At 47.5% G+C, this 12,712-nt stretch overlaps 1 protein-coding gene across 3 annotated transcripts in view; it reads left to right on the plus strand.

The window, feature by feature from the left end:
* CLCN2 (chloride voltage-gated channel 2) overlaps positions 1–12,712 on the plus strand; it is a 1,173,779-nt gene that overhangs the window by 1,126,096 nt on the left and 34,971 nt on the right. For all 3 annotated transcript variants that reach the window (XM_069618787.1, XM_069618789.1, XM_069618788.1), the window contains one exon: positions 5,527–5,631. In XM_069618787.1, coding sequence (XP_069474888.1) covers positions 5,527–5,631 — 105 coding nt within the window. The remainder of the gene's footprint in view (positions 1–5,526; positions 5,632–12,712) is intronic.

Genomic DNA, 12,712 nt, shown 5'->3' on the forward strand with positions numbered 1-12,712 from the left:
CATGGCAGGTGGCTATAGGGAACCCATAACTGCTAGACACATATGCAGACAAACTTACATTGGTTGTGTTGCAGTGAGTGCATTATGACTTACGGCCCATGCCCTTCCCGTTAAATATTACACCACAACATTTGGTCAAGTGTTGGCAATAAAAGGTTGTAGGTTTTTATTGTTTACAGATATGGTTATGGAACATAAACAATAATCTCATAACATAGTAATATAGTACTTTTGGGCACCGGGTCTTGAGGTTACCCCCTCTGGTCCGTGCCGCCTTCTTTGTAACACGACTTGGTGTGGCCACCATAAGGTATTCTGAGTTTCTTTCTGTTGTTATTCTCTCCCTTTTTCTAGGGTGGGCGGGTTTATGGAAAAGAAAAATAATGTGAAGATGCGGAGTACACAGCGAACTTCTGTAATTGTTTGGGTCCCCGTGCAGGGTCCACAAACAGTGATCTTTCGAGCTGCAAGCAGCTCATTATATAGGACCCAGGGAGGCCCCTGGGTCTCTGTAGTCCTCTGTGGGGGCTTTAGCCAGCCCACCTGGCCAGCCATGTAGCTGATTACCTATGCCCCCATGAGGGGCAGGGCATCTCTTTGTTCTTTGCCCTGCCTGCCTATTCTTGCAACCTCTGGGTGCACTGCACCCATATATACTCTTGGAAGGGTGAGGTATATTTATTACCTCACCCCTCCTGCGCTTTGAAGCACCAGAGACTGCTGTCTCCTTATCTGTTGTGTGCAAGTGGAGCTGGCCCTGTGGGGAGGGCCGCTGACCCCTCTCTTGCGCCTGCCGCCATGTGGTAACAGTTACCACTGGTAACTGGGGCGGCCCAGCGGCGTTGCCCATAAACATTCCCCTAACGTGACCGGGGGGAATAGACCATTTCCTAGATGCACCCACTGCTTCTCAGCATTGTCCCTAAGGCGGTCTAGCAAAATCCCAAATTGTAAATCCCTGAAATATCCATAGATATCTGGGTAACCCATGCCACCCTCGTCTTTCGGCAAGATCATGGTATTGTATGTAACTCCATGCCTTTTCCTTGCCCACAGAAATGCTAACCGCATTCTCTTTATTTTGCTGTGAAAGTTGTCTGGCAGTGCAACTGGCAAGGATTGAAAGAAGAACAGTAGCTTTGGCAGTATGTTCAGTTTTATTGTCACAAATCTTGCTGCCCACCAAAGCGTAATTTCAGACCATTTTTGCAAATCTCAAGTTATTTTTTCCCACTGTGCCGGGTAGTTTGCTTTGAGGTCACCAATTGATCTCATTATATTGACTCCCAAGTATTTAATGCAGTCGATCGCATCTGAATCCTGTAATCAGTCAGGAATCGCAGGGACTGAGAGGGACCTTCCGTCGAAGAGAGGGACATTGTTTTGTTTAAATTAATCCAAAAACCGGACAACATACCATTAGTGCCGCTACCAGAGCTGGAACTGAAGTTTCCGGATGTGTTACATATGCTAAAATATCATATGCAGACAGGACATTCCTAATCTTTCCAAGCCCTGTATATCTTCCCTCGCACAAATGGCTCGAGCTAAAGGTTCCAAGGTCAAGGCAAAGAGCAGCTGCGAAAGTGGGCATCCCTGCTAAGTGCCACAACTTAAGGCAAATTGTGAAGATGCCACCCCATTCACCACAACTCTTGCCTTTGTATTTCTATAAAGCGCTTGGGCACCTGCACTCCATTTTCGACCCAGGCCTGCTTTTTGCATAACCATTCACTTTTAAACCCATTCAACCCTATCAAACGCTTTCTGTGCATGGATCGAAATCCGGGTGGGGTCGACATCATTCCCATTTATGCTAGCTATAAGGTCCAGAGTTTTCTGACGGTTATCTGCCCCTTGCCATCCTTTTATATATCCCACCTGATCGTTATGCACAAGTTTAGGCAGTACTGAACAGCCTCTCCGCTAGCACGCTTGGATACATCTTAGTATCCACATTTAGCAAGGATATTGGGCGATATTTCTACCGTCTTTTGGGAGGACTATAATTCTAGCTTCCGTAAACGTGTCTGGTGCTTTGCGCATATCCAGGATAAAGCTTTGTCCGGAAGGGAGCAAGCGCTCCGCTGTATTCCTTATAAAAAGCTGACGTGAAGCCATCTTGCCCTGGGACAGACCCCGCCTTGATCCTAGATAGGGCTCCGAGCACTTCGCTAGCTTCTATGGGGGCATTAAGTGGTGTGATTTCCTCCTCTGTCAGTGCCCGAGGCACGTGTTCATCGAAGAATGCTGCTGTTCTGCCGTCATTGCGTGCTTATTATGTAGTGTAAAGAGTCGTGTAAAATTGGGTACATTGTCTGGAAATATCTACTGGATTAGTCAATACGTTGTTCCTGTCACTTTTTTTATTTTATACACTGTTCTATCTGACCTAGAGTGTGGACCTTGTCCTCCTTGTCATAACATTTCCGTTTCAAATAACGGAGCTGAACTACAGCCCTTCACTTCCAAACATCATTGAGTTCCTTCCTTAGTTCTTTAACCTCTGCTAACAAATCTTCTTGTGATTCTACACCCTCCAATAAGGTGGCTTCTTTCAGCTTAATTTTGCTTTTTCAAATCTACTTCTCGCAGCTTTGTCGCTGTTCCCTCTGTGGTTAGCATGCCTCGGAAGGTTACTTTGGCTACCGCAGAGACTATATTGAGGGCAACCTCTCCTATATCATTCCTCTGGGAGAAGTCGTTGATTTCAATGCAAAGTGCTTCCTTAAATACTGCATCTATATGTAGCGTATCATTTATTTATTTATTGGGTATTTATAGTGCACCCATACACAATGTGTTACAATGTGTTTCAAGGCGCGACAAGACAGTGGGGGGGAGCAGGGCAGACAAAACAGAAACTGTCTTACTATGCCATGGGACATCCGGATTGTGCCAGTGCAGGAAACAGAAGTGGAGCTGCGGGGGGAGGGAAGTGCCAGAGGGTTAAGCGAATGCCAGGGGAGGCCATGTGGACAGAGCCCAGGGAGTGCATGGGCAGAAGGTCCACGTGCTAAGTGCGAGGAAACTAGGCTGGAAAGCCTCAGGGGGTGCAAGCCTAACCAGAATAGTGCAGGGGAAGGGATCCCAGAAAGATAAGTGCTGGTTGGGGTTGGGGAGCGGGGGTCAGATGAGACCAAGTGCAGGGGTAGGCTGGTAGGGGGGGGCCTGGTGCCCTGTAAGAATCTGTAGGGACCAGGCAGCCAGTCAAGAGGCAGAGGGGGAGCATTAGCAGGGGAAGGGAAGAGGGAAGGAGGAAGAGAAAAGGAGTTTCTTGAGAAGCTTCCGGAACTTAAGGACATCCGGCTCAAGTCTGAGAGGGACAAATAGACAAATTCTAGAGTGAGGCCCCTGCAGAGGAGAGAGATCTACTCCCCACTCTCTGCATGGTGAAGTGTCTGCTCTGCAGAGAGTTGGAGCTAGAAAACCGAAGGGCTATAGCAGGGAGGTATTTAGGGAGAGAGAGTTGGATGTAGCGGGGTCCCAGGCCCCAGAAAGCCTTGTGGATGATGCAGTGGAGTTTGAACTTGATCCTCGCAGCAACTGGGAGCCAGTGGAGAGATTTTAGGGCTGGAGAGATGCGGTCCCTGGGCTTGAGGCCCAGGATAAGGCCCGCAGTCCTATTCTGGATTAGTTCAAGGGGGCAAAGGGAAGGTAGGTTGGGGAAGAGGCTGTTCGAGTAGTCCAGACTGGAGAGGACCAGAGCTCTGGAGACATTGAGTTTCTGGGGAAGGTGAGGAAAGGGAGAATGCCTCTGAGCATGGGCTGTGATGTGAGGAGAGAAGTAGAGAGAGGAGTCGAAGATGAGACCAAGGTTGTTTGCCTCACAGGAGGGAGATGGGATGAGGCCCATGGAGGATGGCCAGAGTATAGGAGGGATGGAGGGGGCGGGAGTCCCAATGAGAAGGATCTCAGTTTTACTGGCATTAAGACAGAGATCGTTAGCAGAGTACTATGCCTGAATAGCAGATAGACAGTCAGAAATGGGAGAGGAAGAGGAGGGAATTTTGAAGAAGAGTTGCGTGTTGTCTGTGTAACACTGGAAGTTAGGAGAGAAGACCGAGATCAAGTGGGTTAGGGGGGCAAGGTAGATTTTGAAAAGCCAACATGCAGGAATAGAGCTCTGAGGGGCACCACAGGTGGAGAGTGAGATGAAGGAGAGAAAAGGTCCAAGTTGTACCTGGGAAGGTCGTTCAGAGAGGAAGGAGGTCAGCCAGTTCAGAGCCAGGTCTGTGATGCCAAAGGTATCATGGAGCTGATTTATGAGAGTGGCATGATTGACAGTATCAAAGGCAGAGGAAAGTTCAAGAAGGATGAGAATGGAAGCAGTGTTGAAATCGAGATTTGAGAGCAAGTCTTCACGTGTGTTCAGGAGTGCAGTTTCCATGCCTCTGGCAGCTCTGAAGCCAGACTAGCGGTCGTGGAGACAACCAACAGATTCAGTGTGGTGGATAAACTGGGAGATGGCCAGTTTCTCCAAGAGTTTACCCAGGAAAGGGGTAATGGATATAGTGCAGTAGTTAGCCGGACAGGAAGGGTCTGCAGAAGTCTTTTTGAGGGGAGGGCGCACAAGGGGGTGCTTAAGTGACAGGAAGGATCCAGTGGCAAAGGAATGATTGCAGAATTAGCCGAGCAAGGGAAGCAATGTTGTCATTGATGGTTCTGGAGGAGCAGAGGAGCACCTGTTTGGATGAGACTTTCATAGAGCGGACTTGTCTAGAAACCTCATCAGGCGATATGGAAGAGAAAGAGGAGAGTAGGCGGGCAGGGGGAGGTGGGCCACGAGAGGCCTGTGAGTGGATGAGGGAGAAGGGTGTGGTGTAGAGGAGAGAGACAGGATGTCCTGAGTTCTGGTAATGAAGTGGGAGGTCAGAGAAGTTCAGAGGGCCAGGGAAGGCAGAGGAGAAATCGAGACTGCTCTAGGATTGGCGAGTTACTTTGCAAATCCATCTCTTATCTTGCGGTGTACGTGGGGTCATGATCTGACCATCCCACTGTGCTAATACTGAAATTGCATATTCCTGAGCTGCGTCTTTTAGAATATACTCAATATGTGAGTATGTCTGGTGTGGCGGTAAAAGATGAACGCCCTTTTTTAATGGTGTTCAGGGTAAATTGAATAACGTCTTTCTTATTTGACACTATATTTCACAAACATGTCAGTGGGATTTGTTTCAATGGTATGCAATTTGGAGTGTTTGGGCCTTATCATAAGGTGGCCGGTATCCTGCTGTGTTTTTGTTTGCTTCCTCTGCTGCATTGTTGCTGTTTGGTTTTGGTTTCCTCACGTTTCTGTTGTTGTTGTATCCGTCGTGCGCTTCTGCCTGATGTTTCTTGCAGTAATTGCTTTTTTGGAGTCTGGATTGGTTGAACCTTTTGGGTCCTTGTGTTCTTGTTTCCTTTCAGACATCCATGCTATTTTGATATTCTGCATTTGCTGCCGTCCTCCAAGTTGGCTATGTTGATTTTCTGTTTACTTTGGTGGGTTTCTGTCAGCCTAACCACTCTTACTTCTACTTTTAGATTGTGGAATGGGAAGAAAAGCAGTTGGATGAACAAGTGGACTTTGGTAGCTGCAAGATTGACCCTGCGCCCTTCCAGCTGGTGGAACGCACTTCCTTACACAAGGTATAGTACAGAAGAGACAGACATGCCAACGCAATTGCAGTCCAAACATCCAGTACACAAGACATCCAAATAAGGTCACATTAACCGCTACACCATGCACAAAATGCAGTATACCAGGAACAGACCAAGTCGCACCTTCCTGCAGAAGACCAGGGATTGAAACCATAGAAATCATAAATACACAAACTAACCATGCTTATTATTATTATTATTATTATTATTATTATTATTATTGTATTTATTGGGCCCAGACCTAGATTCAGGAAGCAACAGAGCACTTTAGAAATCATAGGGAGAAGGACAAAGTGAGGGACGCAGTGATTAAAGGGAGCAGCGAGAGGAGTGGACGACCAGTTTGGCAACAATGCATCTACAAACAACCACGGGAGGAAACAAGGGGTTAGGGGGGACAGATCACCCAGTCTCAGGTTGGATGGAGAGTGGAGGGTGTGTGAACCTAGGTGTTAGGGAGGAGCCATTCCTTGAAGAGGAGGGTCGTGAGATCCTTCCTGAAATGTGTGAGCGAGGGAGCGAGTCTGGTGTTGAGGCATGGGATAAGACACACGCACTCATGTACACATCCCTCCAACGCACACACCTCCCACAAACATCATATTACAGCCCTCCAAAAACCCGGCACTTGTTTAAATAACACCAAACACCCCTACACAGGACACAATGCATAAGCCAGACACGCTGTTAAGCCCTTTAACCCCGAATCAAGTATATGACGAATCACCCATAATCCTATTAGTTGTACCCACGCCATACCACAATGGTCAAAGACACATGGCACACAAAACGGCGGGAGGAGTGGAGTAGAGGACTGTGACATGGAAGACTAGGTCTCAATAATGCACATTATCTGAGCATTACAACACCATCTCTCTTTCTCGTCACTGTCTAAACTGTATGAGGATTTACCCAGCAGTAACCCGTATTCATGCAACACCACTCAGCAGCTGTGCGAGGGTCATGCCACAACAATGATACAATCAAGGTTTAAAGCAAAGGCCATGCAAGCACATGACTGATGGAGCAAACAGCAATCAGTAGTTAGAGAACAGCTGCTACAGCAATTCCATACAATGGAGCTGCAACACCACAGTCTATTCTGAAATAATGTCACCAAGAGCAGAGACAAATCCGGTTACCAAAACTCATGATAACTGAAGGAACTGGAACTGCGAAGAGATGTAGGACCTCATTATGAGTTTGTGGTATGTCTTCCTAAAATGCTGAAATGCTCATTGACAGTCGCCACTAATCCTTTTTGCAGTAAATCTGCCAAATTATGAGATGTGCTGATGTTGTCTTAGCCCCCCTTCTTGGAGCCATATAACTCCATTTGATGTATGAAGCATTTACCTCGGGAGGATATCCTCCATGTATTTGGTGGTAATGTGGCAGAAAAACAAGTTCTGGAGGTTTTCCTCAACATTACTGCCAAACTGGGTGTGCTAAAAGTGGGCGTTATTCTGTTACCGCTACTTTTCTAACCAGACCTCCAAACTCTGAATGATGGCCCTACGCTGAAACTATGCTACATCAACGAAGCAACTATGAAACATTCACACCATCTCCACTCAAACAAGCATATTACTGCAGCATGATAGTACCCCCAGACAGACACAACAATGAAAATACTCCCGCAGGATTCAGAGCCATCTCAATCCTACAGATGGGGAAAGACGAGATCAATTAATCCAGAGCAGGCACCGCAGCAGTGGAATTCAAGCCTTTGCCTCCAAAGAAGACTGTAACCTGTACCCAGTGACTGCCTCCAACGGATACTGTAACCTGTGCACAGGGTCTGCCTCCAAAGAAGAATGTAACCTATACGCAGTAACTAACTCGACTGCCCCCAAAGGAGACTGTAACCTGTACACAGCGACTGCATCCAAAGGATACTGTAACCTGTGAAAAGGGACTGCCTCCAAAGAAGAATGTAACCTATATGCAGTGAATGCCCCCAAAGAAGACTGTGACCTGTACACAGTGACTGCCTCCAAAGGATACTGTAACCTGTGCACAGGGACTGCCTCCAAAGAAGAATGTAACCTATACGCAGTGACTGCCCCCAAAGAAGACTGTAACCTGTACACAGTGACTGCCTCCACAGGATACTGTAACCTGTGCAAAGGGACTGCCTCCAAAGAAGAATGTAACCTGTACCCAGTGACTGGCTCCAACGGATACTGTAACCTGTGCACAGGGACTGCCTCCAAAGAAGAATGTAACCTATACGCAGTAACTAACTCGACTGCCCCCAAAGGAGACTGTAACCTGTACACAGCGACTGCGTCCAAAGGATACTGTAACCTGTGCAAAGGGACTGCCTCCAAAGAAGAATGTAACCTATATGCAGTGAATGCCCCCAAAGAAGACTGTAACCTGTACACAGTGACTGCCTCCAAAGGATACTGTAACCTGTGCACAGGGACTGCCTCCAAAGAAGAATGTAACCTATACGCAGTGACTGCCCCCAAAGAAGACTGTAACCTGTACACAGTGACTGCCTCCACAGGATACTGTAACCTGTGCAAAGGGACTGCCTCCAAAGAAGAATGTAACCTATACGCAGTGACTGCCCCCAAAGAAGACTGTAACCTGTACACAGCGACTGCGTCCAAAGGATACTGTAACCTTTGCAAAGGGACTGCCTCCCAAGAAGAATGTAACCTATACGCAGTGACTGCCCCCAAAGAAGACTGTAACCTGTACACAGTGACTGCCTCCAACGGATAATGTAACCTGTGCAAAGAGATTGCCTCCAAAGAAGAATGTAACCTGTACCCAGTGACTGCCTCCAACGGATACTGTAACTTGTGCACATGGACAGCCTCCAAAGAAGAATGTAACCTATACGCAGTAACTAACTCGACTGCCCCAAAGGAGAATGTAACCTGTACACAGCGACTGCGTCCAAAGGATACTGTAACATGTGCAAAGGGACTGCCTCCAAAGAAGAATGTAACCTGTACACAGTGACTGCCTTGAAGGGATACTGTAACCGGTGCACAGGGACTGCCTCAAAAGAAGAATGTAACCTATACGAAGTAACTGCCTCCAAAGGAGACTGTAACCTGTACACAGTATGTCAGGGTGCAGGGGTAGGAGACAGACACAGGAGTAGTGCGTTTGTGGGCATAAACTTTTATTCAAAAGTAAATAAGGCAAAAACCTACCTAACCCTGCCTCAAACCAAATACTAAGGATTCTGTCAGGATGTCTGAAAAAAATATATAGTCCACCATCCTGTGTCCAAAACCTATTTTCCTATTTTCATCCCATACCTTTTCACCTAAACTAGAAAAGATGTGGATCTTCTTGATCCAGAAGAGTGAATTAGAGTTCCAAACAGGGTTCCAGCTTGGGGGGGGGGAGGAGGTGGGGCAAAGTTCCAACATGTACCAAAACAAAGTTCCAAATGGTGAAAAACAAACCGAGTTCTACAGAAGCAAAGTTCTGTGCCTCAAAAGGAAAGCAAAGTTCCAACTCAAAAATGTCAATGCCAAGAGAATGGTTCACTCCTCTTGGGTCTCACTCAGGCTTCTCGCTGTGGTTACAAACACCAGAGGAAATGTCTCCCTTCCCCTGGATTTCTTCCATGCAGCTATCACAACACCAGAGAGGATGCTTCCCTTCCCCTGGCATCTTCTTCACAACACCAGGGAGGATGCTTCCCTTCCCCTGGCATCTTCTTCACAACACCAGGGAGGACTCTTATCTTCCCCTGGTCTCCTTCTCCCGTCTTGTTTCACATTGGTTTCAAACCTTTGGGATACATGTCTCAAACCTGTAAAGGGTTTTTAGTGACAGCGTGGCAGAGAGGGTTCACTAGCCTGCCAAGTACTGCAACGAGAAAGATGACTGATGATGGTAATCTTCATTGGGGTCTTCCTTGCTTTCTTTCTTTTCTTGGGGGCTCGGGAAGGGTACTTTGCTTCACCAGTCGTCCCTTCATCCCTTTTTTAGCTGAATCAAGTTATCCCACTGCTCCCTTCTGCCCCTGCCAACCGTCCTGATCACCCCTGTACCTTTCAGGTCTCTCCCGGTAGCCTTTGGTCAGTCTTGGGGTCTTTGCACTTCGGTTGAGGGCTTCTGCAGTCCTCCTGCCTTCTACAGTGTGCTGCGGCAGCTCCGCAGCATGTGGTTCCCCTGGTTCCCCGAGGGAGGCTTAGGCTCTCTGCCAGGTCCTTTTACAAGGAGTTCTCTTGGCCTCCCCACAGTCTTCTGCACTTCACAGGTGGACAAAGGGTCCCCCTCCTTCTGACAGAGCCTCTGGCCCACAGCTTCTTTTGCTTCTACTTCTGCTTCAGCACAGCATTCCTGCTCCTTGCTCCTCCAGGGAGGGCCTGTCTCATATTTCTTGAGTCTGTCTTCCCTATCATAGAGGCTATGGCCAATCTTCATTCCTCCACATTTCTCGTCACAGTGCTGATCGTTTCACTTCCTTGTGAATCATTGGGGATCATCCTCGTCACAGTGCTGGGAAAGGGATCTTCACTTGGGTAACTCCTATTATTCCTCGTCCCAATTCTTTTAAAATGGACTGAGTTCTCATGAAAAGGGGCTCTTCCTAAGTAAAAAGGGTACGACATCCACGGATTTGTTATAAGTGGCTGCCTCCAAAAAAGACTGTGACCTGTACACAGTGACTGCCTCCAAAGAAGGCTGTAGCCTATATGCAGTGACTGGCTCCAAAGAAGAGTGTATCCTGTGTGCAGTGACTGCATCAAAAGAAGTGTGTATCCTGTGTGCAGTGACTGGCTCCAAAGAAGAGTGTATCCCTTACACAGTGACTGCCTCCAAAAAAGATTTTAACTTGTCCACCGTGACCTGGCTTTTCCTGACAAGTCCTCAGTTTCTGCAGCACAAATTCGAAACTAACACACTGCAGGTTTTGCCCTTCATTGAGGCACTGGAAACTTGTTTGAGGAATGGAAGCAGTAAAGGGTGTCAAACACCTTTGCAATACATAGACTGTTAGATCCAAATAGTGATTTATCATAGAAGACCTGCCGCAGGAAGCACAGATGTCAATAAGGTGTCATGCTGCCTGCCCTGTAGAAATACAGTATCTGAAGACTTGAGAACATTTGCCATCCTGTAAATCAGCGAAAATGTGGTCCTTTTCTCTGTGCTCCTGAAACCAAATTGATCATAAAGCAAAGACACATAGAGTAAAATCCTGTTCATCAACCATGAAATGAAATCCAGTGACTTATCCTGCAAAACCAGGAGCAGCGACCTTCAGATGACAGCCGATTCCAATCGCCTTGTAAACAACGGCAGCAGCTCTGAACAGGAGGATCGGGGTCCTTCAAACCAAAACCACCGCTTATGATGTCTGTCCTAAATTCAGCACATAAAACCAAATGTGTCTTATGGACGAGATCTTGAAAGAAAACACCTAGCTACACTTTTAGAAAGCAGAGAAAGACAGAATGTCTCATGAAACGGAAGGCCATAGAGGATCCTGCGTTCCTCCCCGTTAGTGGAGCAGTAAGGGAGGCACCCGTGCCACTGCAGAGGTTGCCTAGAGAGATTGGGGTTGGGGAGGAGGGGGTAAATGGGAAGGCATTCTGCTTTGCAGGCCAATCTGCCCCATGTAGAGTGTTGCGGGTTGCACAGAAAACACTTCGGGTCTTTGAGACAGTTCAAGGTTTTTTTATTTGTGCCAGGAGAATAGCTCTGGGTCAACGAGTTTGTCTTGGAAGCAAGGCAATGCAGAGCAACAGAGGTTGGAATCCCAGTCCTGCGCCAAGAGACAGTTCTACTGGTATTAAGCATGTAATAAAAGATGAATTCATTAATTAATGTGTGGATCCTAGGGCCGCCCATCTCTTTCTCATCTGCCCATGAGCCTCCTCCCTAACCCAGGAGCCTGTAACCCCTGGTTAGTTCTGCCGAATGGTAACCCTGCTCTCTATGATCTTCTCTTTTGTTACGTTTAGTTTCCATAGAGGCGGCTATCAGAACTCCCTCTGGGACTTCCTAACCGTCCATACTTTAGCAATAGGGTAGTGTTTTAGTAGGAGTTGATTACCGCCTTGAACTTGCTCTACCATTCAGACTGGATCAGTCACGCCCACTCACCTCTTTTCCTCTTACTACCACTCCTCCAACGTACTCCTCCCACCAGTTCTCCATCCCTCAGATGCTTCATTCCTACTCCTCGCCTCCACCCATTGCTACAACCACTGATCCCACTTCACTTCACTATTCACCCTATTACCACTCCCCTTCACACTCCTCTTCCCTCTACTACATTTCTCCTCCCACGTCTCCCACTACTGCACTCCTCCTCCCACTCAGCCTCTTCTTCTCCTCCAACTGCTACACTCCTCCTCCCACTGCTATACTTCTCCTCCTAGTACTACAATCCACCTCCCACTAGTACATTCCTCCTTCCATTACTACACTCCTCCTCACACTACTATACTCCTCCTTCTAAGCTACAGAAGCACCTTTCTTCCACTCTGTCCCAACCGCTTCACATTCACGCCTTATACTAACTTCCTCTACTCATTTGCCACACGACCATGCACACTCAAACTGTAGAACCATGTTCACTCCTAAACAATACTGCACCTGCTCCCACAATTTTCTCCACAATCTTCCACTCCTTCCTTCCTCCTGTGGGTCTCTTGGTCATCCTCCACCTCTGACCTCGCCTGGTAAACACACACTTCCTACTTCCTGTTCCTCCCTTAAGTACCCCTCTATCCTTTCTAGCTAGTACCTAGGCAATCTCCACTGCTCTCCCCTCCCCAGGATGTGTATGAGCACAGGCAAGCTTTGAAATGAGTCTAAGCCACACCCACTGTCTCTGTGTGGGCTCGCTGCATGCTGTTCCTGGTGGTTTACATTTCATGGCGGCACACCAAGTCCAAAGTAACAGTTAGTGTTCCTGGTTTGCTGGATTGAGAGATAATGGGCATTGGGAATAACGCCTTTTTCCTCTTTTAGTCCCTGGTGGGCTAGGAGGTCAGAGTTTATATGCGGAATCCCATCGATGCTTCATGGCTGCATTGTTGATTGATTGAGATATTTGTATAGCGCAGCAGGACGAACC

Source organism: Ambystoma mexicanum, chromosome 10 (genome assembly GCF_040938575.1).
Source record: "Ambystoma mexicanum isolate Mex_15411 chromosome 10, UKY_AmexF1_1, whole genome shotgun sequence".
NCBI lineage: Eukaryota > Metazoa > Chordata > Amphibia > Caudata > Ambystomatidae > Ambystoma > Ambystoma mexicanum.